The sequence below is a fragment of the Pieris napi genome, chromosome 11 (assembly GCF_905475465.1).
Source record: "Pieris napi chromosome 11, ilPieNapi1.2, whole genome shotgun sequence".
NCBI lineage: Eukaryota > Metazoa > Arthropoda > Insecta > Lepidoptera > Pieridae > Pieris > Pieris napi.
This window is the reverse complement of record NC_062244.1, coordinates 13,009,765-13,037,516: the sequence shown is the minus strand read 5'-3', so window position 1 is coordinate 13,037,516 and position 27,752 is coordinate 13,009,765. Positions and strand designations below refer to the sequence as shown.

At 41.8% G+C, this 27,752-nt stretch overlaps 3 protein-coding genes across 4 annotated transcripts; 2 read left to right on the top strand and 1 right to left on the bottom strand.

Annotated features, from left to right (window-relative positions):
* Window positions 1-13,826: 13,826 nt before the first annotated feature.
* Window positions 13,827-20,785, bottom strand: LOC125053945 (condensin complex subunit 1). Of its 2 annotated transcripts, XM_047655577.1 has the most exons (20): window positions 20,494-20,785; window positions 20,306-20,419; window positions 20,046-20,218; window positions 19,632-19,804; window positions 19,339-19,480; window positions 19,137-19,232; window positions 18,576-18,746; window positions 18,344-18,505; window positions 17,583-17,720; window positions 17,139-17,504; window positions 16,721-17,041; window positions 16,448-16,648; window positions 15,840-16,376; window positions 15,599-15,766; window positions 15,323-15,528; window positions 15,088-15,258; window positions 14,737-15,009; window positions 14,395-14,659; window positions 14,039-14,318; window positions 13,827-13,962 (listed from the first exon to the last, which is right to left on the bottom strand). In XM_047655577.1, exons 1-20 carry the CDS (start codon window positions 20,609-20,611, stop codon window positions 13,889-13,891), a joined length of 4,149 nt encoding a protein of 1,382 aa, XP_047511533.1. In that variant the 5' UTR covers window positions 20,612-20,785; the 3' UTR covers window positions 13,827-13,888. The 2 variants fall into 2 exon arrangements, with proteins under 2 accessions (XP_047511533.1, XP_047511534.1); XM_047655578.1 differs by lacking the exons at window positions 19,632-19,804; window positions 20,046-20,218; window positions 20,306-20,419; window positions 20,494-20,785 and having other exon boundaries at window positions 19,368-19,480.
* Window positions 20,786-22,366: 1,581 nt separating this feature from the next.
* Window positions 22,367-25,178, top strand: LOC125054037 (lysosomal-associated transmembrane protein 4A). Its single transcript, XM_047655702.1, has 6 exons — window positions 22,367-22,579; window positions 22,957-23,070; window positions 23,144-23,348; window positions 23,428-23,566; window positions 23,647-23,803; window positions 23,879-25,178. The coding sequence occupies exons 2-6, from the start codon at window positions 22,963-22,965 to the stop codon at window positions 24,182-24,184; spliced, it is 915 nt and encodes a 304-aa protein (XP_047511658.1). The 5' UTR covers window positions 22,367-22,579; window positions 22,957-22,962; the 3' UTR covers window positions 24,185-25,178.
* Window positions 25,179-25,547: 369 nt separating this feature from the next.
* Window positions 25,548-27,704, top strand: LOC125054038 (CUE domain-containing protein 1). The gene is made up of 3 exons (XM_047655704.1): window positions 25,548-26,178; window positions 26,516-26,811; window positions 27,066-27,704. Exons 1-3 carry the CDS (start codon window positions 25,898-25,900, stop codon window positions 27,230-27,232), a joined length of 744 nt encoding a protein of 247 aa, XP_047511660.1. The 5' UTR covers window positions 25,548-25,897; the 3' UTR covers window positions 27,233-27,704.
* The last annotated feature ends 48 nt before the right edge of the window (window positions 27,705-27,752 follow it).

The following is a 27,752-nucleotide window of genomic DNA, read 5'->3' as shown; positions in this document are numbered from 1 at the left end:
GGCGGTACAAGGAAGGGATAACAGGGGGAATAACAAAACTGTTCCTAAAGAACGTAGCAGTTGCGCAGAAGCAAATAAGAGAGAGTAGATTCAGTCCTGAGATGGCACAGGTCCTCACAGGCCATGGGCCCTTTGCCGAGTACCTGTGCCGTTTCAGGCTGAAAGAAAAACCGGACTGCGAATGTGAGAGTGGGGTGGAACAATCCATCCCACACCTACTTTTGGAGTGCCCCATTTTTGCCTCCTCCAGATGCGACCTGGAACAGATGACAGGCATGTCGCTTAGTCTTCAGGGACTGCCCGACATGCTAGTCTGTAACAGATCGCACCTGGAGGATTTTTGCCAAAAAATTACCAAAAGAACAGCTAAGTTCAATAAGAGTAAGGCCGGGGCGGGGACCGCGAGGCGGCCGGCGCCCACTTGCCAATGAGTATTATAAGAATACTCACGGAAAAGTAAAAGCCGCCCGCGTCGCGGGCCCCGTCTCTGGATAGGAATGTGTTGAAAATAATTAATGTAAGGATATAGATAAAAGTAGGAAAATAAGAGACTGACTGTGATATAAATGTAAAGATAAATAGATAGAGTAAAGAAAAAGATAAAAATAGGATAATAAAAAATGAAACTGAAACTGTGATACTGATATGTGTAAAACCCTAATAAAAAATAAAGCTGTGTTGTCAATTATTTCGAGGAAGGATATGAGAAAAGATGGATGATTAGCTTAGACAACGACCCTGTGCGATAAAGTAGCCGGGGAAGGTAGGCCTATTAGGTGTAATAAAAAAAAAAAAAAAAAAAAAAAAAAAAAAAAAAAAAAAAAAAAAAAAAAAAACCTAACCTAACCTAACCTAACCTAACCTAACCTAACCTAACCTAACCTAACCTAACCTAACCTAACCTAACCTAACCTAACCTAACCTAACCTAACCTAACCTAACCTAACCTAACCTAACCTAACCTAACCTAACCTAACCTAACCTAACCTAACCTAACCTAACCTAACCTAACCTAACCTAACCTAACCTAACCTAACCTAACCTAACCTAACCTTTTTTTTTTTTTTTTTTTTTATGAAGGAGGTTAAAATGCACAATTGCAGGCCCGCGGGCGTATGCAGTCGCTACCGCGGGGACTGTGGGGATGGTTATCTCTTATCCCTCTGCTAACCAGAGGGGAGAAACCCGACCCACTAAAAATTCCTCCTAGGCCCTCCATATCACCTGCAGTGCCAGACACATCCATTCTGAATGAATGACATCTGGCACCGCATTGAATTCCCCGGGGGTCGCACAAGGCATTCAACCCAGGGTAAAAAGGAATGTCCAATTACTTAACCACTTGTAATTGCCACCCTCGGCCTAGAGCGTATTGCTACGTTCTAAGCCTACACAGGAGTCTCAATATAGTTGGGTGCCCACTGCACACTATAGAAACTCAACCGTGCCCACTATGTACGGTTTAAACACTCGCCCGGCACCGTACAGCCCTACCAAAGGCCGAGAATAAATATAAATTTACACTCGGACCGGGAATCGAACCCGGAACCTCACACCCACCACGGTCACATACAAAGCCGTTTGGCTATGAGGCCCTTAACCTAACCTAACCTAACCTAACCTAACCTAACCTAACCTAACCTAACCTAACCTAACCTAACCTAACCTAACCTAACCTAACCTAACCTAACCTAACCTAACCTAACCTAACCTAACCGAGTCGCAGTCGAACCGCCGTCGCGTAAACAGCAAAACAGTGAAGCTCCGCAATTGAAAAATCACAAAAATAGGATTTTTGTCGCGAAACAACTAGTGCGATATATCATTTTGTGCGTCTTGCGACGGCCAATCTAAAAATATAATATTTGTATATTAAAAATTGTTTACAAGTGTGTAAAAAGTCTAAAAAACTAAAAAATAGTGAAATAACAGTGACAAAAGTGAGTGCGGCGCGAGATTTGGATCGACGACCCCCCTTTTTCTTCACATCATCGGATGCAACTTGACGAGCTGCATCTTTTGAGGTCAGTTTCTGAATTTTACCTTCAAGAGAAACGGAGAAAAGGAATTAAAACCAAAAAGGGGCGTGACCACAACTTGACTAAATAAGGCAGGCCCCACATAGTGCAATACACCAATTACGCGCCCTGAGACGGCGAATTGAATGGTGTATCACTTTCAAATATCGGAATTGGGGAAAAATTTTTACAAATAAAAATACAAAATAACCTATGAAAAATCAACAAAAAACCAAATAACTTAACAAGTAAAGCGGTGACCCCAACATTAAAAATTAAATTCAAATAGAGCTCAAAAAGCCGCTTCATTAGAGGGGTCGTATAAAATTTTCGGATCAGGATCCAGGAAGTTAAAAAAGAAAAACCCTCTAACCACGTGGCACGTGGTCGCAGTTCCTGTGGGACGCCAACGACTTGCGACATATCTTCGTGAAGCTCCCGTCAAGACCAGCAAGGCGCCGTTTTCAAAATCGGAATCGACCCAGCGGTTGCCGAGGAAAGCCGACGGGAAGAATTAAGCTAAAAAACAGGGAATAACTCGGGAACGGTAGGAGATAGGGCATTTTTAACGCCACCCCAGTATATGGATATATATCCATATACTGGTTTTGATCGCGCGGCTCAGATCTATATTAAAACATTTTTAAAATAGTGAAAATCCGAAATTTGTAAAAATCCCGAAAATTTGGAAAATTTGTCAAAATCGGAAATCTTTGAACGCCCGTATCTCAAAAACGGTGCAGATTTCGGGATTTTTAACGGCAGTCTTGTATACATTTATGTATACAAGCCTTGTGTTACTAAATTCATATTATATAAAACCATAAGAAATTCCCCCCTTGGGGAACTTCCCCCGCAACTCCCCCCCCTCCCGCCGTTCACGAGTTTTTCACCCAAAAAACTGTATTTAGTGTAAGAAATTAAAATAAGACACCCCTGCGGAGTGTTTGTACCCGCAAAAACCTACTGGCCTTCGAGAAAATCAAATATTATTAAAAAATTTTCAAAAAACATCCATCCCCACCTCTTATGCAAAAGTTTTAGTCCTTTCAGTAAATAGAATAAATAAAAGGATACCACTGTGAAGAAACCGCGTCGAGATCGGAGCACAGACACCGGAACTACAGCCGATCTTCACTTTGGCGGCCATTTTGTCCGCCATCTTGCAAAACTTTAGACGGCTGTATCTTGGGAACGGGCTGCCCGATTTCGACGGGATTTCCAACCTTAAGAAGGCCAGGTGACTCTGCGTAGGACCGCAGATAAAAACCGCAATAAAGTAGAGTCGACTCTACATACCCAGTTTTTGGATTGTAAAAGACGAGCACGGGGAGCTTTTCACGAGAGTGAAAACCGCTTTCTCCTCCGGGCAAAACTAACAAAGTTACGGGAATATTACGGATTGGCGGCCATTTTGTCCGCCATCTTGGACAAATTAAAAAAGATATATCTCAGAAACCACCGAACCGATTTCCTTAAGAGTTATATCAAACGAAAGGGCTCAAAAAGTCGGATCGGACTGGGGGGTAGAGACGGCTCTACATAGAGTCGAAAAAATTTTTCATTGTAAATTCGACTCAAAATAGTTATAAGTTGACGGCTGCCACCCTATTGGGGACAGACCATAGATTAAGTCAAAAAATTGACAAGTTGACGGCTGCCACCCCTTTTGGGGATAGCCATTAGTATAAGTTTTTAAAAAGATTTTTAAATTTTAATCATATTTGTGACAAATTGACAATATTGAATATTGATATTATTCACTGACACGGATACTACCCTATTGGGAGTAAGCCCTAGATTAAGTTGCATATTTTACTTTATACTACTATTGACAAAGTACTCCCACCTGACATATTACGATTTTAGCGATTGACACACCTTAGCCTACCCACGCGCGAAATAAAAACATAAAAAATGTTCGGAATACGCACTCCAACAAAGGTAACCGCCCCACCACCCTACGCTACTGGAAAGGAGGAAAGGGAAGGACCGGCCCCTGTACAGCCACTAACCCCGACCTCAACTCCAGCGGTGCGGAAAAGTATCGGAGATCTGGAAGCGGCAATAGCTCGAAGTGTAGAAGGGCCAAAAAAGCAAAAGCCCTACAAAAACAGACTCACGGAAGCCGCGGCAGTGCAGCAGAGCGCTCTTGTGCAGCTTGACGCCGCCCGAAACTTAAAAGGTGAAATAAAAGCAGCGGTTACCTCGGCAGTAAGGAGACTTTACGAGCTAGTGAAAGAGGTCGAAGCTCAAACAAAGGAAGGAGGGGACAGAAAGAAGGAAAAGGAAAGGGGAAGTAAGGAAGTGGCAGAAAAAGAAGGAGACGATAGTAAAACATATACAGACAAACTAGAACAACAAATAAAACGTCTGGAAATAGAAAATGACAAGATGGAGAAAACCAGAAAACAACTAAAAGAGGACATAAAAGCCATTGGTACAGGACAAGGAAACAATATGGTAGAAGAAATAAGAAAAGAACTAAGAGAATACAGACGCGAGGAGGAGGAAAGGGAAAAAAGGATTGAAGGAAAGATAATGACATATGCAGAAGCTGTAGCAATCAAACGAAGTAACATTGAAACGAATGAAAGCGAATCGAGTAAAACTCCAAATATACGAGGGCACATGCACTCGATCATAATAAAGTCGACAGGCACAGAAACGAGCGAAAAATTACTAGAACGCATCCGATACACGGTAGATGCCAAAAACACCGGGCTCAACGTGGACAAAATAAGAAAAGTAAAGGATCAAAAGATAGTGATAGGATGTACCACCACGGAGCGACTCGACAAAATCACGGACCGATTAAAGACCGACCCATCCCTCACAGTGGAAAAAGCAATCACAAAAGACCCACTGGTCGTCCTCAGAGACGTGATAAAATCCCACACAGATGAGGATGTGGTGAGTGCACTCAAAAACCAAAATCGGAACCTCTTCAAAGACCTGCGGGAGGAAGAGGTAAGAGCAGTGGTAAAATACCGAAGACGGGCTAGAAATCCGCACACTGAGAACATAATCCTACAGGTCTCCCCGCGTGTGTGGAAAATGCTCACAGAAGCAAGGAAGGCGCATATAGACCTACAGCGAGTATCGGTGCAGGACCAATCACCACTAATACAGTGTTCGAGGTGTCTGGGTTACGGCCACGGGCGGAAATATTGCAAAGAAGCCGACCCAACCTGCTCGCACTGTGGAGGATCCCACCTGAAAGTCGACTGCCCAGACCACCCAGCGGGAGCACCACCAGTGTGCGTAAACTGCCGAAAGGCAAATACTGGCCCAGATACACATAACGCCTTTGATATCGAGTGCCCAGTGCGGAAAAGGTGGGACATGTTAGCCCGCAGCCCAATAGCGTACTGCTAAGGGCACCCAGGCAGAAACAAAATCAATAACCATAGTTCAGATAAACCTACAAAGAAAAAGGCTCGCCACTGAAGAACTTATGCAGGAGGCAATTAAAAGAAAAATCACAGTAGCCTTAGTCCAGGAGCCCTATATAGGTGCGATAGGAAAAATGAAGGACTACCCAAGGGTGAGAGTAGTGCAGTGTCAGAACCCCCAAATAGGCGAAGTGGTAAAGGCCGCGGTGGTGGTCTTCGACGCCGATATTGATATAATTCAGTACCCGGAGATGACCACTGCCAACATAGTTCCAATAAAAATAAAAACAGCAGAGAGGGGGGGCATTGCGCTGGTCTCATATTACATGGAGCCGGCTCCAAAACTTATAGAGCCTTACTTGAAACAGCTGGATGAGGTCACTAGCAAGATTCGAAAGAAAATAGTCCTAGGAGGTGATGCAAATGCAAAGAGCCCGTGGTGGGGCAGCCCAGTGGCCGACGAAAGAGGAGAAGCCTTCGAGAATGCAGTGACTCAAATTGGCCTGCACATTATAAATGATGGACAGGAGCCAACTTTTGAAGTTACACGAAGAGGCAAAAGTATCACCAGCCACTTGGACATAACAGCATGCTCAGAAGACCTACTGGGACAAGTGGAGGACTGGAGAGTGGACCCGTACATAGTAACCTCGGACCACAACGCCATTCTATTTAAAATAAAAATAACGAAAGCCATAACAAGTGCACGAAAAGGCACGACAAGAATTTACAATACAAGAAAAGCCAATTGGACCCTATTTAAAGAAGTCTTATTAGAAAAATTAAATTTAAAGCAAATCACTAATCTAACCATGGAAAACATAAACAATATAGAAGAATTAGAAAAAATAGTAAACGCATATAGTGAAGTAGTAGTCGCAGCAAGCGATACAGCAATTCCCAAAATAAAAACAGGTTCAAAATCTGGATTGGCGTGGTGGTCCGACGAACTGGAGCGGCTCAAAAAACGGGTTGTGACAATGAAGCGACGAATAAGATGGGCAGCTGACTGCAGAAGGCAAAAGGTAGTAAATGACTACCTCGAAGCAAAAAACCACTATGAGAACAAAGCACACGAGGCACAAACACAAAGTTGGAAAGAATACTGCCAAAAGCAGGAGAAAGAAACCATGTGGGAGGGGATTTACAGAGTAATTAGAGGCACGGAAAAAAGAAAAGAAGATACTCCACTCATTAATAAAGGGAGACAATTAGACGAAAAACAGTCGGCAGAATTACTAGCTAAAACCTTCTTCCCAGAGGATGATGTAGGAATTGAAGAAGATGGGCACAGACAAATAAGGATAAAAGCAGACAAAGTAAATGAAGGGGAGCATGATGAAAGCCATGATCCTCACTTTACAATAAAAGAGCTTATGAACGCCGCCCAAAGTTTCAATCCAAAGAAAGCTCCCGGCGAAGACGGCATAACGGCAGACATAGGCCTGAATGCAATAACTGCAGCCCCGGGCCTATACCTTGCCATAGCTAACAAATGCCTGGAACTGGGATGCTTTCCCCAAAGATGGAAGAAGGCAAATATAGTGATCCTGAGAAAGCCGGCCAAGAAGAACTACGCAGACCCAAAGTCGTACAGGCCTATTGGTCTGTTACCGGTGATGGGGAAAATCTTTGAAAAAATGATCGTCGAACGCCTGAAGTGGTACCTCGTGCCTAAAACATCCAAAAACCAGTTCGGATTCATGCCCCAACGAAGTACGGAAGACGCCCTCTACACCGCAATTAACTATATACGCGAAAAAGTGGAACATAAGAAGATACTGACAGTGGTATCGCTAGACATAGAGGGCGCCTTCGATAGCGCATGGTGGCCCATGATCAGAGTCCGGCTGGCGGAAGAGAGTTGCCCACGAAACTTAAGAAAAGTAATGGACAGTTACCTCAAGGAAAGAAAAATAAAACTAACTTACGCAGGACATACAGTGGAGCGTGATACGACAAAGGGATGTGTTCAAGGGTCGATCGGTGGACCTACATTGTGGAACCTGTTATTAGATCCACTCCTTAGGGAATTACAAGTGGAAGGAGTGCACGTCCAGGCGTTTGCGGACGATGTTCTCCTGATATCCGAAGGGGTAACGGGGCAGGAAATCCAAACGAAATTAAATAGGGTGCTGGATCGTGTGTATAAGTGGGGAGTCCAAAACAAGCTCCGTTTTGCACCTCATAAAACAAAAGCAATGGTTGTGACGCGGAAGCTGAGGTACGACAACCCGATCCTCAGTATGAACGGTGAGCCTATAAAAATGGAAGAAAGCATCAGAATACTGGGAGTGGAGGTGGACTCGGCCCTCACTTTTAACGCGCACGTCAACCAGGTATGTAATAAAGCGATCGGAATATATAAACAACTGTGTAGAACTGCAAAAGTGGGATGGGGTCTAAACCAAGAAGTAAGAGCGACCATATATACGGCAGTGGTGGAGCCCATAATAATGTACGCCTCCGCAGTATGGGCAAAGGAAGTAGATAAAGTCTGTCTTCGCAAAAAGTTAGAGAATATACAGAGAAGTTTTGCGCAAAAAATAGCGAGATGCTACAAAACTGTCTCATGCGGAGCGGCCACACTGTTAGCCGGAATACTCCCTCTAGACATGCGAATAAAAGAAGCCGCCGCACTATATGAGGCCCGCACGGGGCGGAAAGTAGACCCGGACGAGGAGGAAATTGAGAGCCGCACGCCCTATCACAAACTACCTCATCCATCAGACCGCCCAGTAATAAAGTACACCGACGCTGAAACCCCAGAGCAAACCGCAATATACACAGATGGAAGCAAAACCCCGAAAGGAGTGGGCGCGGCCTGGGTATATATGCGAGAAGGGGTAGAGGTCAAGTCGAGGAAAATCAAGTTAGCCTCATGGTGCACGATATACCAGGCAGAACTGGCAGCCATACGAAGCGCCACAGAATATGTTGGTTCATTAAAAACAGACAAAATAGACATATACAGTGACTCCAAAGCTTCCCTAGAAGCTATCACCCACAGCCGTTCTTGCAACCCCCAGGTCGTCAAGATTCGCCGAGCCATTGGAGAAGCGGAAAAGAGGGGCCAGAAAATAAACCTCCACTGGATTAAGGCGCACATTGGCACGCCAGGAAACGAAAGGGCAGATGAACTGGCAAAAGAAGCAGCCGAAAAACTCAAAACAAAACCCGAGTATGGCAAACGGCCGCTCTCTGAAGTGAAGCGACAAATAAGGGAAAGAACCGTGGAGGCCTGGCAGGCAAGATATAATCTTTCTCAGACTGGTGCAATAACAAAGAAATTCCTGCCAGATATAAAGATGGCCTATAAAATAATAAAAGAGAAAAGATTCGAAGAACACACAATACAGGTCATCACAGGCCATGGGGCATTCGCAGAATATTTACATAGATTTAAACTTAAAGATGATGCGACATGCCCCTGCGACCAAGAAACGCCACAAAGTACCACTCATATGCTAACAGAGTGTCCAATAGTGGGGCTATCTAGATTTAACCTCCAGACTCAGATAGGAAAAGAGATAACCATCGCAGAGATGCCAACAGTCCTGAAAGAGGCGAGGTCAGAACTGGAAGCATTCTGCGGGGAGATTATTAGGAAAACTAAACAGATGAATGGAAGCGGAGGCCGGGGTCGAGGCGTCGGGCGACCGACCGAAGCTCGCCCGTGAATATTAATATAATATTAAAGGAGAAGCCCGGCCGCAGGCCGTCAGCGACGCCCACCCCGAACTCCAACTCCACATCCTAATCCCTCCCCAAATCCTGGCATAAGACTTAAAATAGAAAATTATTAATGCTAATTAATAAACAATCGTGAAACAAAAAATATGAGAATAATAACTAGATTATATAATAATAGTAATATAAATAAAAAGATGTATTAAAAAATTAGAATAAGAATTCAAATGTAAACCGACATCTGACAACCAAACCCTCAATAAAGAATCCATTTTCATGTAGTTTTACTCATAGGAGCTTAGCTAATCAACGGCCCTGGCGATAAAGTAGCCAGGGGTGGTAGGCCTGACTAGTATAAAAAAAAAAAAAAAAAACCTAACCTAACCTAACCTAACCTAACCTAACCTAACCTAACCTAACCTAACCTAACCTAACCTAACCTAACCTAACCTAACCTAACCTAACCTAACCTAACCTAACCTAACCTAACCTAACCTAACCTAACCTAACCTAACCTAACCTAACCTAACCTAACCTAACCTAACCTAACCTAACCTAACCTAACCTCGTCGAAGACGTAAAATACAAGTATAGACTTCTTATGTTTTGTTTGCCGTTTAACGATATCGCGTTTTACTTAACCTCTAGCGCCATCTAGTGTACTTGATACAAAATCTACCTACATACTGCAGGACTCTCCCTTTGCTATGAAAAAACCCTTTAGGACTTATTATGCATTATTAAATTATTTAAAATATATAATTATTATTATTATATTTTTTTTTAGTTAAGTAATTTTATTTATATTTATTAAAATTTAGGCAGATATACAGTATTTGAAAAAAATAATTTTATTACACATTTAACCGTCGAAGCCGTAATACATTCCTATTCTTCTTAAGTCGTATTGTCCATTTAACAATATCGCGTTTTATTGTACATCTAGCGCCATCTATTTTATTATTCTAGATCAAACAACACATTACAGGGTTTGAATCTTTTAAAATTCATCAAAAATATCTATTAATATCTTGGTGTTCTTCAATGTATATAATAATAGTTTTACAACTTGTGTAACTTAAAGATATATATACAGTCGACTCACGATAATTTCAAACTCAAGGGACCAGAGATGAATTTCAAATTATCAAGAGTTCAAAAAACAAGTGTTTGAATAACCACGAGGGGGAGGGGCGGCTGAAGGAAATAAGAATTTGATCAAAATTTGTTGCTTATTATTTCTATATTCTTATTATGTATTAACAATTATTCATCTTTTTTAAATTGTTCATCCTTCACAGCTTGAATCACACGCTTTTTTCCACTTATGGAAAGACATATTTTGTTCTTTCTTGGATTCATTTTAATAGCACAAATCGAATATTAACGTGACTCATTAACGTTTCAAAGAAGACTGGAATGCGAACTCCATCATCATCTCATATGTACCTCATTTATGTAAACAATTGACAAGTCTGTGCATGTATGTAAACAAACTACACTCTACAGGTATGTGCATGATAAACGCTTCAAATTATAGAGAGTAGGGAAGACCGGATTTCAAATTATCACATGTTGGCGTCCAATCCAACATTATTCTTCGGACATTATTCCTTGAAGAAAAGACGGAAGTTACTTTACCATCTTGTTCTATCAACTTACTGAGTAATATTTTGTCGGATATGTTATCTGTCACATTTTATTTTAATTGCGAGTAAGTAGTAGGTCTGTAAGCAACCAGATAAAGATGTCTAACACAAACACAGACTAATTGGTCGTACTTCTTTTACTCTACGTGATATGCATGACGCTTTAATTAAGAAAATTTTATCAATAGTTTTCATTTATTACTATTATAGACTAAGCAGACGCTATAGTGTTAACTTTATGTGGATGGGATACGAATCAAATTTTAATAAAAGATAAATTAAAGTTTTGGTAAATTAATAACTTAAAACTTAAACACTAATCATGTTTTATGAGCATAGCTAAGTATCAAAATCATTCTCATATCTATCATAAGTATATAATTACAAAAGAAACTACATTTATTAAAATCAGTAAATTCTTAAAAATCACAACTTCCGAGATCAAAATACTAAACAATAAAGCATGTAAGAATATGAAGAAAAAGCAACCTTTTACACAATTATTCAGTCAGACTCATTGCCGTCATAACATTACGTCCATGTTAAACTTCTGAAAAAGTTATGTTATTTCGCAGGTATTATTGATGAGCTGCATAGACTAAAAAGGTCTTTATATTATCATTACTAATTGGAATCGGACCTTTATAAGCTTTGTCTAAGGCTGGAGTTTTGTAATTTCTAGTATTCTTTCTAAGCACAAGGGTTATTAAGTTCATTCTTCAGATAAAGCATATTTGTATCGAATTTTATTGCTCTCAGTCCCCTCGACACAAACTTCTTTTATGCCTGTCCAAGTTACTTTGTCGTTAGCTGTATTTTTAACCCAGTTAATGACTAATGACTGATTATTATCGGCTATAACTTCATAAGAATCATCCGTTACTGTAGCCCAACGTACAAGTAATTTCCATTCATCTGGTGTATAAATTGTTTTGTGTCAGCAGCCGTTTCTATAACACTGTGGACAGAATCATCCCCTTGTTTTGGGTGTGTTTCAAGAAATCTATGTGTTATATTTATTCCATATTCCTTTACAAACCTCTATTTTTGATGTATCTTTTGGAAAAAGAAACTTGTAAGTGAATTGACGATTATGCTTTAAAACTCTTTGAAGGCCCTTTTCTTTTGCTGTTTACAGTGTAAAACTTATCAAATGCATCCTCTCTTTCTTCAAGTGTTAACATAGGCTATCGTTTATTTTTACCCGCTCAAGGCTTACCCATAGTTTTTTCTGGTACAAGAAGGCCCTTTTTGGGGGAGTATTCTTTTCCACCATTCGTTAAGCGGTTTCTAGTAATGTCTTTCCAATCATCATAATTTCGGACACGTTTTTTACCTCTACATCGAATAACAGGCGCTGGAGTCAACCGACATGAATACACAACTGTCTTGATTGAGGGACAGTTGCTGTAGTCCGTATCATCATCGTGAGTGGTACAAAAACTTCGTTACATGCTTCACCACAGGGTTTTGATTGATTGCATAGGTGTTTGGCCGTTAATGACAACAGCCGGGGCAATCGATTGTTGGAAAGGTGGTAGATCTGATATCAAGGTATTTAAAGGACTTAATGCTGACTGCTGAGCTGATATTTAAAGACACGGCATGCAGATTTTCTGACGAGATTAAATCTATATAAGAATCTTCTCTAAGAAAACAAGTAGGATGGTATGTTTGGGTTAATATTTTCATCTGTAATACTTTCGCCTATTCCGTGTAAATCGTCTGCAAAAACATTCGCATAAATGTATTTCATTTTTTCTATTACATGGCGTGCTCCTGGAGGTAATGTTGAATGGAAACGTAAAACAAGTCAACGTTTACCCCTAAGGTGATTAATAAAAATATTCTAAACTACAGAAATAATTCAATTTACTTCTTATTTTACAAGTAGAACATTATTCCGGTAGGATTATTATTTGTTATGAAAATATATTAAATATATAATTAGGTCCTTACATATGAAATTGGCGTTTTGTATGGGAGGAACAAAAAGTCGAATATTTTTAAATATAATATATTTAATTAATCAAAGTATGAACCATTGTTTTCTATGCCCTTTTGCCATCTCATAGGTAGTTCATTGATCCCTTTACTAAAAAAACCAGTCGGACGGGAATCAATAAAATCTGTGAAGGCGATTTGGACTGCCCCATCAGAGTTAAATTTTTTCCCTTCGAGAAGTTGTCAAAATTTCGAAAAAAAATGGTAATCTGTTGGAGCAAGGTCCGGGGAGTACGGAGGATGTCTTAGACATTCCAATTGAAGCTCTTCTAATTTGGTAGCCGTCTGTTGTGCAGTGTGTTGTCGTAAAGTAGCAGTGGCGTAGAGCGATTGACCAGCCTAGGTTGTTTAGCCGCTAGCTTTTCCATCATGGTTTGCAATTGCTGACAATAGACATCAGCCGTAATAGTCTGGCCAGATTTGAGAAAACTGCAATGAACAATACCGGCACTGGTCCACCAAACGATTGATAATGAAGTATTGAAGTGTACATTATGTTACCTATATGATTAAATGATTTTTTTTTATTAATAGTAACATTTAATTAAGAGTCGACCGAAAAGAAATCTCGTCTGTGGACATAAAATAATTATTTTTTTTAACTAGAGGGTTTATTTTTTTATGTGAAGTAGTATGTGGTTGTAACATTGTTATGATTCTAAGAAATAGGTAGGTACATCATTTTTTAGTTAGTTTTATTTAGCAAAAATACACATTTTATATTTTCTATTGATTTTGTAGTCTATTCTATGGACAGTTACTAATTAAAATATTTAGTTATTAGTTCAAATTAAGGTTTTGATCTCTGATAATATGTAATATTTTTACCATGAATATTTTATATTTTTCTTAATAAATGCTGATTTAAACCAAAAAAAAATACTTTTTTTTTCATACAGGATTTGTTTATGACCCTTATAAGTGATTAAAATGTACAGCCGTGGCACTTACACATTTCATAAAACTTAAATCTTTGATTACCTCAAAGATTAAAATTTATTTTTGTTAACAGCGACGATAAGGAGGAAATATACAGAAAAGAACTTGGCAGAACTATAATTAGAAAAACATTTGAGGTGAGGGTCATATTTAATTCTTAAAATATAGGACTAACAATTAATAATTCCATTAGTTATATTCTCCGCCGGGTGCCCTTCCTCGTGGAGGGTTTCTTGAAGACTTCTTTTTTCTGGAAATCGTCATCATCTGAAAGAAAGTTGAAAATGAGTTAATTGTGAGTGTGAGTGGTTATTATTCGTTATGTTCGTTCCAAATGCTTTACCAGACTCGTCGGATTCGCAGTCGTCGGTCTTCTTCCGAGCGGCTCTCGGTTTCCTGGCCGACTTCCGGACGCCGAGGGGCGTCGCGGCCGCGTTCGGGGCTTCGTTCTCGTCGGGGCTGGCCGACTCGGTTCGCGCTTTTCTCGGCGCGGGTCTCCTTCGGGGTGTGGCTTTAGGGGCGGGGCGTTCGCTTTCGTCCGACTGTTTGTTCCCGTGTTCCTCGTCGTTATCCTTCACCGCGAAGCATTCCTCGATTTTGTCACCCAGTTCCGTCACTAAGGCCTGAAACGAGACGGGAATAATACGTTTAAAATAATATTTTAAAAGAGTCAGAGACAGAGACACTACGGACGCCGACCTTGATTTCGTTTTTGGCCATCTTGGAGGCGTTGTTCATGAGGGTGTTGAAGGAGTCCATGACTCCGGCGCAGTGCAGTTTGTCTCTGTAGCAGTCGAGGTTCTCGATGAGCTTCTTGAGCGCCCTCTCGTTGTAGGTGAACAGGGACAGACAGAAGGCGAGGTCCCTCCATTGGCGCTCGTCCGTCGCCAGTTTGAATCTTTGGCAGAGCTTCTCTATCAGCGCCTCCGTCTGACGATCCTTCTGAATGAGGGAGGTTATGTACCTGAAACGGAGACGGCGATTTAACACGAAGCCCGTCGCCCCGCCGTCGGCGTCCGAAAGAAACTAAAGGGCGCCGACCTCATGATGACCCGGTACTTGTCTTCCGCGACGTTCAGCTCGGGATCGCCGAGCCTCGAAATGATGTCCGGCATCACGTTGTAGAGCGCGTTCCCCTTGAGCGAGAGCTGCTTGAAGAAGAGCCTGGTCATGTCGGCCACTCGCCGGTCGGGGTCGGCGCAGCAGAGCGCCATGTCCGCGATCTGCCCCTTCACGCGCACCATCTCGTGGAGCACGAGGAAGCACAGCATCTTCACGGCGCACCGGCGGACGTCCGGATCCTCGTCGCTCAGGCTGAAACGAGAGAGGTCGCCTCAGAACTTCCGCCGCCTCGCCGTCCTCGTCGAGGTCGAGAACCGGAGCGACCCTCACATGCGGTAGACGTGCGGAGTCCACGGCTGGGTGAGGTTCGGGAACCGGAGGGTGAGGTCGGCGAAGGCGATCGTGAGGTTGTTCCGGACGGCGACGTCGCGGCACCGCTTCAGCATCGTCACCGTCAGCTGCAGGCCCTCCTCGCACACGGCGCTCGACACCAGCATGAACCTGCGACGGGGAATCGTGAGCGTCGAGCCTCGCGACGAGCGCGCGAGGCGGCCGAAGCGCGGACCTGGTGTAGGCGAGAGCGGCCGCGACCTGCAACCGCTGCGGAGTCCCGGGCGCGGTCAGGGCGTGGCGAAGGAGCGGGGCGTAGCGGGCGAGGGCGGTGCCCGGCCCCACGACGTCTCTCTCGCAGACGGCCCTCACGTACTCGGCGTCGGCGTCGTCCGCCACGGCGCCCTCCAGCGCCTCCTCCTCGGTCATCGTGCCGTCGGCCTGCGAGCGCAACCGATCAGACCGAGTCCACGTCCACGCGGGACGATAGGAGTCGGAACCGATACGAGACCGTCTGCCGGGCTCCGGAGCCGACGCTCGGAGTGCGCGCGCCCCTGGAAGACGCGCTGGCGTTGCTGGCGTTCATGAGAGTCTGGCGCCGCAGGTCCTGCGCTCTGCCGCGCCGGGCGGGAGTCGCCGCTTTCTTTCTCTTCTCCTCCGCTTTCCGCTCCTCTCGAACCTGCGAAGCGGAAGCGTTTACGTAGTTACGTTCCGTGAGGGCCGGAGAGGGCCGAAGAGGGCGGATCACTCGCCTGGTTGCGTCGCCTCAGTTCGCTGTACACCGATATGTCGAGGTGTATGAGCTGCTGCAGCGCCACGTGACCCAACACGAAGACGAACCTCGTCAGCAACTCCGCGGGGACGTCGGCCGAGTCGTCCTCCGCGTCGGTCGTCCGCTCCTCGATACGCGCGTACATCTCCGCCAACAGCTCGGAGGCGACGACGTCGGGAGTGTCGCACGCGGCGTAGACGAAGTCGAGCGAGTTCGCGGCGAACGACACGAAGTCTTCGAACGTCGTGAACGCTTCCAGGAGGCTGTCGCGGAGGGCCGCGAAGATCGGCTCGTCGGCGGAGAGTCTCCGGTCTCTCTTGGCCAGAGACGTCAGCAGCTGAGCGCTCAGATCCCGCGAGTCGTAGTCTCCGACGAGGCCGTGAGACCGAACGAGCTCCAGGTTGGCGACCGCCACGGAAGGTTTGGCCTTGGCGATCATGACCAGCAGGGACAGGGCCGCGTACCCGTCCGAATCGGTGGTGCCGTCGATTTTTTTCAGAAACATTTCCCAGAACACCTGTAACGCGAAATGACATTTTCACATCCGAAACGCCGTAGAGGCGAAGCCCGACGAGAGCGAAAGGTCACCTGAATGACGGCGGGCGAGATGTCTCCCCTCGACACCCACTTCTCCACCAAGTGCTGCAGAGCCAGCGCCGAGTCTCGGTCGACGATCCAAAGCAGGGAAACCAGGTTCTTGGCGACGGTGAAGGCTCGGGCTCGTTCCGCTCTGCTCTCGCACTCCAGGTACATCTCCCGATAGGCGCGCTCCACGGCTTCCCGTTTGTCCTGAAGGCCTCATCGTAAGCGATTAGGGATCTCGATAGCGGTCGAGACTAAAGACACCGAAGAGACACCGACTTGATCCCGCGACCACACGAGGACGAGCATGTTGGAAATGCCGACTTTGGCCGACTCCACGCGGAAGTGATGAGCCGCCGTGAAGAAGTCGATGGCCTCGTTGACGTCTCCCGCTTGCTTCGAGGTCAGCAGCGCGTCGATCAGAGGAACGGCTTCGGCGATGAGTCGGCAGAAGCGCACGGACTCTTGAAGAAACGCGACGATGCTCTCCTTCTCCTCCGTGCGCTTTAGCAGCGCCATCTCGTTTTCGCACTCGGAAACCGAACGACTTTTCTCCGGCGTCACGTACATATTCCTCAACAGGGCCACGAAGTATTCCAGCTGCGACGAGCGGAGATAGTGTCATTAGTGGTGATTAGTGGTTAGCGATATTAGGGCGGATTGCGAGATCTCGACGTCTCACGGTGACGAACCTTACCTGGTCGCTCTTGGGCAGACTGCATCTCAGGAACTTGGCTTCGGGATGTTCTCTCTCGACGTGCTTCACTATTAAATACGCCTTATAATAGTTTTCTTCCCTTAGACTGGCTCGAATCGCTCGATACAAATTGTCCACGGTGGACTGGGACAACTCCGCTTCGTCTTGGGTCAATAGATTCATTTTTTCCTTAATCGTTTTCACGACATCTTTCTCCATTTCATCCCACTTTCTCACCAGTTCCGGATCCGGATCCGGATTGAGCTTCTTCTGAAGACTTTCGAGAGCTTCGGTCTCCGCGGCGAGCTGCTCCTCGAGCGAGTCCAACTTCAGTCGAGCCGAAAACGGATTACACTCCAGGAAGATCTACGAAACGTAAGCGATCGATGAGGAGCATCACGACGACGACACGATTTAGCACCGAAATGGAACGGGAGAGCTCACCTTGACGAGCTGAATGGCCGCTTTCCTGACGAGAGCCGCCTTATCTCGGAGCCTTCCGACGGATCGCTCCAGGACGACTTGTTGTCTGGTGACGGGCACGCAGCTCTCCTTTTGCAAACGAGACCAGTATTGGAGAACCTGAAGCATAAGCGAGTTAAGCGTCAAACTCACTACAGTTCATATCACAAGTAGGATAATTTGTAATGAGACAAGTCAATCACTGAATCACTCTTCATAAAATATTACGCTTTTCTGCCGCCGGCGAGCTCGACAAGCGATATATGTAATTTTATATCTTCTAAATGAAAAAGTAAACGCAAGCGACAAGAAAGGTACATCGTGTTTTTTAGTTTTTGCCCTGGAACCGGTTTCTACGGTGTGTTTGAAGGGTAAATTATAGATTTCGTCATTCTAACTAAAAGATGTTTGCAGGACGTTTAAAAATATACATAGTAGGTGACTTCGCCCGACAGACACATACGGTTATCGACTATCGCTTTCTACACATTAGAATAACACAAATCAGGAAAAGAAATAAAATAAAAATAGACAAAGGACGGTCTAACTGTTAAAAGCAGTTTCAAACGTTACTTTTGACGCATCGCATCGCATTCGCATTCACATGATCGAAATCGACTTACAATTGAGAAATCTAAAAGGCCCGAGTAATTTTTCAAACTCATCAGAGTGTTTTGAGTAACAGTGGAAGAAATGTCGAATACTGGTGTTCCATGGTCCTAGCGAAGTACTAGCATATTTACCTTATGTCGCACATATGCAGACTGGTCGTGCAGGTGTTCGAACAAGTCGTCGAGGAGGTCATCCCTTTGTATTCTCTGTTCGTCGCTCAGGCCTTCTCCTTTCAACTCCATCACTAATATTTCACACATCATCCCCAGGATACTGATCCTTAATGTGTACGACTGGAATATAAATATTTAGAAATTGAGTATCATGGCGGAAACCCTGGAAGGGAAATATCGGCGACTTCACCTCGTCGCTCTCCAAGTAGGGTTGAACGGTGGCCATGGCGCCGGTCATCTCTTTCGGAAGCTCCTTGGTGAGTTCCAACAGGAAGGATCCGCAGTTCTTGGCCGCTCCTTGTTCGGTGCCTGCGCTGTTTTCTTCCTCCGAGGATGCCAACGCTTCTGCTATTTCACGAACCTACATTAAAAGCATCTTAGAGGGCGATACCAGAAAAATTGCATACATCTATTAATCGAAATAATAAATGATATTTATTGATACGGTAAACCGCTTCCTTTCTCAATATTTAGTGTGAATTAGACATAAATTGAAATAGCACAACAATACAGCACCTTGTTTAAATATGTATTTGATATTCGTACATCATTGATGAACACATTTTAATTTAATTTTATGTAGCAGTACACGCACAATCACCGAGAAAATATACTAGAAATTACATAATCCACCTATGGTAAAAGATGTGTTGGAAGTAGTCTTAGAGTTGATCCATTTCAAACATACCTATGAATTATGAAATGCTGCTCTCCATTATCGTGTTGTATAAATAGGAATATAAAAACTAACCATTTGAGGAGCGAATGTTCCCAGGCCAAAGTCTTTGGTCAACTGAACCACACCTGCACACACCGGGGACACCGCATGTTCATACATTTGTAGTACCTGAACAAAAAATATTTTTTGTATAAAAAAGATATCCTCCATTTTGTAATTTACATTATAATAACTTAAAAAAAAACCCAATAAACTATAAATATAAAACAATTACCTGCACCAACTTAATAATACATGCTGTACCGTGGTTATATTTTTTAATTAAAGTTCCGAGTATTTGAAATACTGTTTCTCTTAATGTTTTGTTTTTTATTGCCTGGTCTTCTATTATCACATAGCACGGCTCCACAACCATTCTGAAATGAAGTGATAAAACCTTAGAATATTGTGTAGTATTTCCTTACATTATTTATTGCATATAAATTATTTTTGCATATTAATTGCATAAAAAAAGCACGATCCAAGATCACCCTACAATAAATATATTACATGACATATCAAACTTACGAAACAAAATCTTGCTCGGCTAGAGGTGGGTCCCAAAGGCGTGATAATGGTTGTTGTAGAATTTGGTGCATTGTAACAAGGGCATTCATTTTGTCATGTTCTGTCCAACAACTGATTTCATCACTTTCTGTTGTTTTCTTACCTTTCTTCCCCAGAGTCAACTTAGTTGAATTCTACAAGAACAAATATGTTTCTATTCAAAGGTATCAAGTACTGAATTAAAAAAGATGAAGTTTATTGCTAGCTTTTGGTCATTTATTAAACACCCTCGATTTGAAAATTGGCATTAAATATAAATATTTTACTTTTCTCTTATTTTTTTATTGATGTTCCTAGGTTATGGATTGCTGTTATGTGTATAAATATATGAGATTTTGATTATCTGAAAACATCTCTTTATACTTTGATACTTACATCAGCTGCTACTTTGGTATCCTTTGTTTTCATAATTTGAGTGAATAAATAAATTGTCATTTTAACAATATTTAGGTTTTTAGTACGGACTTCACTGTCAATATCTCTTTCTTGCAGTATAGGTTCTAAGTAGCTAGATAAATTTTTAACAGTTCTCAGAATATGATCATAGCCTGGAAATACATATTTAATAAGAAAATTATTTATTTGGTCTCACAAACTAAAATAAATATGTATATATGTTTTGGTTTAAAGAGTACCTTTATTTATGATATTCCACTCTAGTTTTGCACCATGAACCAATACCGAGAAGTATATATCAAAATATTCAAGAATATAATCAACACCCTCGGAATTGTAAGCTCGAGCAGCATCTACAAAAATTCGGTTAAATTATATAAAACATTTCATATAAAACAAGAATTTTACATAGAGCTTCTTATCTTACCTTGAAATTTCGATAAAAGTAGTCTTGGTGAAAGGACATCTTCAACATGATATTGTCCTGCATGACATTCTAATAACTCGTCCTTTTGCAAAGGTATACTAAACTTAAAGGTACTCATTTTTTCACGTGGGTTAAATACTACAATAAAACTATTAGACTATATCATATTTTAATGGTTTTCTAGTTAAACTTTGAACAAACTTTGTATGAATAAAATAGTGTGAACGTTTATTTTTAAATTATCTGAATTCTCAGTAGCGGGTAGCCAGTACAGATCACAGATTAAGTAGAACTACATTTTTTTTTTTTTTGGAGTTTAGTAGAACTACATATATACACATTTCACAGCTTTGGTAATGGCACAGAGCATACAAATCAAGACTCTGATGGTGAAATGCTGAAACGGGTCCCAATTTAAAAAAACATGGGTGTATACATGATGTATATTATGATATAAAGCGTTAGAAGTTATACTTTTTTAGCGTAACAAGATAAAAATATTTGCAAATTTTTTATCTTTCGCCTTATTCTGCGTTTGTAGAAAAAACGACAGTCACAATAGAAAAAAAATACTCTCATCATTTTTCCTTAACGCGCCTAAAGAAGTATAACATCAAATGTTGACTACAGCTAACTTTGGGGTGTCGGTTTTTTGTGACGTTGTGCGTGCGCATCGTAAAAATTTACTCTCATAATTTTTCCCTAACGCGCCAAAAGAAGAATAACTTCAAAAAGAAGTATTGGCAGTAGGGCTGTGAAGGTAAATGGATAATGAACTATGGAGTAAAGTAAAAAGTAAACTGGACCAAACCAACAACAGATAACATTAGAAGGAAAAGGAGAAGGCAAGCCAAAGGCTTACCCAAGATGGGGTTTACACTATAAACTATTAATGAAACTTAATATTATTAATTCTTAGTGTTTCCAATACTACTTACTAGCTCATACAGAGTTAAATAATAAATATAATCCATTGTAAATTTTGAAGTGAATAAAAAGCTTATTATTATCACGTTTATTCTAAAATCTAGGAGTACTGTGCATTACAATCTTGTTCTTATTAGTTATTGATTAACTGAGCCTTTACCAGACCATAAAAACTTCAAAAAAAATTCCCTGGCCCGCCCATATGCAAGATATGCAAAAGGCGTTAGAGAGTATAGAACTAGATGAGCTTCTAAAATAACAATAATAACTAAAGAGAGAAGGCATTAACGTGAAATACTTAAGTGCGAGCGAAACAGAGTATCAGTTTTTCTGTCTCTATTTGCGTATCGGGTTTTATTTGTTTACCACCGAGCCCTTGGTGGTAAACAAGTTTTCACCGCTTACTGATAAATCTGTGAAACCAAAGTCAAACCCATATTTTAAGACTTAACCCTTATAAGAGTGTATTTAAAGTGTCAGTCATGGTGAATTGTTGCATAATTGGCTGTAAAAGCTATAGTGAACGTAAAGAACCAAACATAACCTTTCATCGGTAAGTAGCTTATTTTGTCACGACTCAGTAACTTTGTTCAAGAATTATTCATTCGAATGTGTATTTTGGTCAATAATAAGCAATCTTCAATTAATAAAAACTGTAAATACGACATATAATGTGAATCATTCGCTATCTCACACGCTGTACGCTGATGCCTCGTCTATACCATAGTTCGTTTACGGCAAAAGGCAACATATAGTCTGATAATTGATACTTCCTTGATCCTTTACTTATAAGCACATCGACAATTACATAAAAAATACAATAAAAACAATTTAATGGAATGTGCTAATGTGCTATGAAAATAAAGAGTTGACCTAAAGGTTGTAAATGCCAGGTCATAAAATCCCAAAAAAAAAACCTTGATCCTTCACTCATTGTTGTTGCCTGTCAAGTGTCAAGACTTGTATTTTCAATTTTGTAAATTACGTTGGTACTTGTTTGAGAATTATTGATACATACGACAAAATTTTATTAAAAAAAATCATATCCTAAATAATTTGTTAAAGCTTGGAATTTCGATTGCGTTTTAACAGTGAATTCTTATTTACCATCTGTCTCGTAAATTGCACAACATTTAGCCCTAAGGCGACAGTATACCTTGTAAGTTCTATGTATTTATAGTTGTAAATTTATCAAAGTATAATTTGTCAAACAGCCATTCAGGCTTATTTTCGCTCTCTCGAATGGAATTTTCAATTTAATATGCCTACACTATTGATTTCTAAACACATTTAAGTGTCTTTGACTATAGCTACCTAATACAACGCTAAATATTGAACAAGGGCACTTTTAAGGATTAGCTGTAGTATAGATTCAGGCCACAATATGTTAAGAATCCACAAAAAAAATCATTTTAGATATTGTAAAGATTACGTAAATTTATTATTACGGAAATTCCAGGCAAAAAGATATTGTCAATATGTGAAAATATTATAATTAAACATTTAAACTTGATGTTAAATATTTTCTATATACAGATTAACATGCTGAGATTTCGTAATAAGATGGGAACAGAGCATAGCAAAGAATGGCGTTGTTTAATGTGTTTACATGTTCGCACTGGAACTATGCTCCTTGGTTCATGGCATTTGGTAAGTAAAAGCAATTGTACACAATGTGTCTATAAAGACTTCTTAAGCATGTTAAATGTTGTCTTTTTGACAGGTACTGCATTTACTAGCTTTAGGATTTTTGGCTGCTGTGGTGAGGGACCCAGCGTTAATACAAGATTTTGAACAGGAGCAGGAATCTTTTGTTGACTGGCGTGACGTAGGATCCCCTTTACCTACTGCATTACCCAACATTGAATCACCATCCAGTGCTTATTCTCAATATGCAATTAAGTCGAAGGAGCGTAGTTTCATTTACCGTAAGATATTTAAAAGATATCATGACTTTGTCATCTAAACATATTTAATGTAAAAATTAATATCTACCGCCTTTATCAGACGATATAGATGTAGGTGCTCTCGTGACCGTGTGCACTCTGGCCATCACACTGATGCTGATCTATGGAGCTGCTCGGGGGAAACCTGCGCACATCCTGCCTTTCTTCTGTCTGCAGATTTTTGACTTTGTTATCACAGTGTAAGCATAGGAGAATCACTTTCACGATTTTAAACTCTGACCGACCGAGCGATGTCTGATCGCGTGCCTTCCTGCGACAGGTTGACGGGCATGGGGTACCTCTGCTACGTGCGCTCCGTCGACCAGCTCGTGCGCGAGGCCCGCCGCGTGCCCTGGCGCGCCCAGCTGCTGTCCCTGCCCGTGCCGGCCTTGGCCTTCGTCATTCTGTGCTCGTTCCTCATCGCCATCTTCATCAAGGTGAGTAACCGTAGGTGACGTCACCCCTCCTCGCTCGTTCGTGGACTCGGAATAAAAGTTGGGAATTTGAATCAGGCGTACTTCATCAACATGGTGTGGCGCTGCTATAAGTACCTGACGATGCGCTCGCACGCGCTGAGCGGCCTGACCCCCTTCGTGATCTCCGGCGAGGGGTTGGCGAGCCCCTCGGGCCCCGCTCCCGCTCCGCTATACTCGAGCCTGCTGCCCGACTACGAGGAGGCCGTCAAGCAGACGCCGCCGCCCTCGTACCGCGCCGCCACGCTCATGGCGCAGGTCGACGCGCCTCGGGCCCTTCCGACCCCTCCGGCCTCCGACACCGTCGTGGTGCTGCCGCAGGCGGGGACGCACGCCCCGGTCTAAGCGCTGTCTCTCGGCTTACAAAAATAGAGCTATTTAATTGTATCTAAAGCGTTCTAAATGTGTCGTCCGTTGTAGACGGTGGTTGGGAGACAACATTCATATTAAGTGTATACATAAATATTATTCTTTTTTTTCTACGCGTTCCCCTTATTTTCGTACAATTGTTTTAATATAACTTTCTGTTATTGTTTTTAAAGTTTAATATGTTTGTCCCGTTTATGTCTTTTTTCTGTACTTATTTTTCAAATAATAATTCAAAATGTTATTACTCGTTTTACTATTATTTTGGATCCGAGTGACACTTTGGTGTATGATTTACTTAATATTTATAACTTAAAAAAGCCAAAACACTTTTTTATCTAATTTCCAACAATCCACCTAGTCATTTTAAAAAGAGATACCTTTATATATAGCTATGATATATATCAAGAATCTAGTTGGTGCGTTATGTTTATAAAAGATACGATATTAAATAAATTTAATTGCTTTATCATGAAAAGAATATTTTGAAAGCCGTTTATTAAAAGTATTTCAAAGCGTAGAAAAACATTTCCATATATATTCCTATCCAATTAATAGTATTAACAATGTACCCAGACAATTTAGATTTAATTGTGCATTTTAAGTACGATCGCGATAATATTTTATTCCGCCTTTCATATGAATTATTAAAAGGTAATCTCAAGTTGAATTTTATTACATCAAGCTACGGACGGAAATGTTTTTCCTTAACTTCGTCATGTATCAATTGTATAATATTTTGTTAATCCTATTCGCGAGTAGTTTCATAACGGCCTATGATCACGAGCCTCTCTAATTTAAATCATTAAATGCAAAATATATTTCTGTTGTTTACTTTGGGCAAATTCACTTCTTTTAATCGAAAGTTCGAATATGTTTGTTGTAACTGTAGAATAAATATTTATGCTAAGACAAATTATTAATGTGTGTACACTGTAAGTGATGGAATCAAATAAATCACTGTTAACAATGATTTTTTATTGTTTATTTTATAGAATTTTCATAAATAATGGTATATATCTAATAAATCAATATATTTTGGTTATCAGAACTAGCACGAAGGCTTGCAGAAATGCACAAAAAATAGTGTAGAGTACTCTAAAGTTTATTTGGCTCCGTAAACATGTACTAGAAGTGAAAAACAAGTTTAGTGTCTTAAATTCCTAACGACGTCCACGACAGCGTTAAACGTCGAAACACATTCCCAAGTGATTTTATCTATATTCTGTACCCAGCTGTTGATGCATTTCTATGTAAAATTATGTATAACTGCAAACGGTTCAGAATATAAAAAGGTCAAAGTGACGAAAGTTCATAATTTACAAACAATAGTCGGACATGCGCGCCTGCCGTTCGCTGTCGCCTTTTCACGCGGCTCTATTTATATCGACGGCTCACCCTCCGCGTCGCTTTGCACTCACGCAAGCGCATTGTGCACCTGAAACGCAGAAAGTGAAAATCGCACATCACGGTCACGTTAGGGGCAGGGCGCAGTATTGCATTAGTGTAGTGGTTGCGCTAATTAGTGGCTCGCGGGACGAAACGGTCGCGCCATCAGCGGCTCACGAGAATGGCCGATGCCTCATCGGCAGCGGTCTCCATCACTGCGCTAAACCTTGACGCGTCAGCCGTTTCGCCGGCTAGAGATTCGAGGACGTGACATCCCTCGATCGACCGTGGGCTGCCGGCGCGATGGCTTCGACGATGCAACTCGAATTCACCCAGGCGATGACGGATTTTAAAACCATGTTCCCCGATATGGACGATGATGTGATCGAGGCGGTGCTTCGAGCCAACCAGGGTGCCGTCGACGCGACCATCGATCAGCTGCTGGCCATGAGTACCGATAACCAGAACGAGCGGTTGCGCCTCGAGATAGAGCGCGTGGAGAGCAGCTCTCCCTCTCGTCGCAGAGATCGGCGAACCAATCGACCGCTCGAGAACGGCGAAGACAACGACACTACAGCTCTTGTGTAAGTTTCGTTTTGCATTTGTTTACCGTTTTTGACACTGGAGCGAGGTGATAATTCCTACAATCGATTGTTCAATATGAAATCCTTTTAGTTTTTTAGAAGCGTGAACCGAGTAGCTAGCCTTGTAAGCTTGAGGTCGTTCGAACCCCCTCGTTTTTCTAAATACGTGCAGTATCTACTCATTTCCACTGAAACTGAGACGTTTTTTTTTTGAATTCATAATCCTACATCATAGGTACATGTACTATTTTGGCCCCATGCTCCTTTATTTAATGTAGGTAATTATTACCACAATCACTCCTGTAGCGACGCGTATATCCTAAATAAGTGCTTGCAGTGACGTAGAAGATGAATCTGTGCCACTGGCTGTGCGAAAGAAGTGGGTTCCACGAATGCTAGGGCCTTTACCGCCCATGTTCCTGCGAATTCCTCCAAACACCGACGCAAGAATAGATTTAAATCTGGAAATGGATGACGACCGCATCGCCACATTCTTGCAAAATGAGGAATTCATGGCTGAATTGCGTTGGAACCAAGAGTTCATCGCAGCGTTAGATAGCGATCAGGGGAATAAAACAAAATGCCATGATGACGACGCCGCATTTAAAGAAAGACTGAAGAATATGGGAAAGTGTAAGTGATAAACGATTACCATACAATTATTCACAAACGTCGATAGATGTTGTAGATATTTCCACCTAGACGCTCGCGCTACCGGCGCCGGTCTCACCATTGTATTCCAAATACAACCTTTGCTAACTACAATGCGATGCAATTTAATTGTTTCGACTCGAACATTTCAAACCATTTTTTGATTCGACGGTAAGAATTTAATCAAATGTTTGCTTTTTATAATAAGTTACGTAAAACTTGTTCTTTTTTTACAGTGTCAAGGAAGAAATTTGCGCAATTATCGCGAATGTTCAGCCGTGGAGGGTCACGACGAAGCGGAAGCGCCAGGGCTCCGCCCCGTGGCCCGCCAGACAGTCTTTTATTACAAGAGGAGCACAGTGACGATGACGACAAATCGCAGACTCAAAACGTTAAAATATAATCATTCCACGCTATGTCATATCGCGCTTCAAACAAGACTTACTAAACTAGACTAGGAGGGCCTTATTTCAGAGCTGCACAAGCGTTCGCATTACAAGACTGGGGATAGATAGATAAGGTTGCATTTGTTATTGTTGCTTTGATGAGGACGGATTATTTAACATTTGTGGAGATGCTGCCATACTTTATTTATATGCATTTACTGTCCTAGACTTGAGTTAGAGGTTAGGTCATTTGTTTGATTAGAACGTCGATTAATATCCTAAATAGACTCTGACTACACTTAGACCGAATACATTTCATTACCCTTCTACATTGCTGATTAGGTCTGTTACTTAGTTTGTCATTTGCCTCAAAATTTTTGTCATTTATTTGAGTATATGTAAATGTGAGGTGCGTTTAATTAATTCGTAAGATCTCGTGATGTTATAGAAGTTTTCCTCTTTAAAATTAATAATAAAAACATCTTTTAATATCTTTTTTTTATAGAAAATAGACTGCTTTTACAAATCTGTATTTAT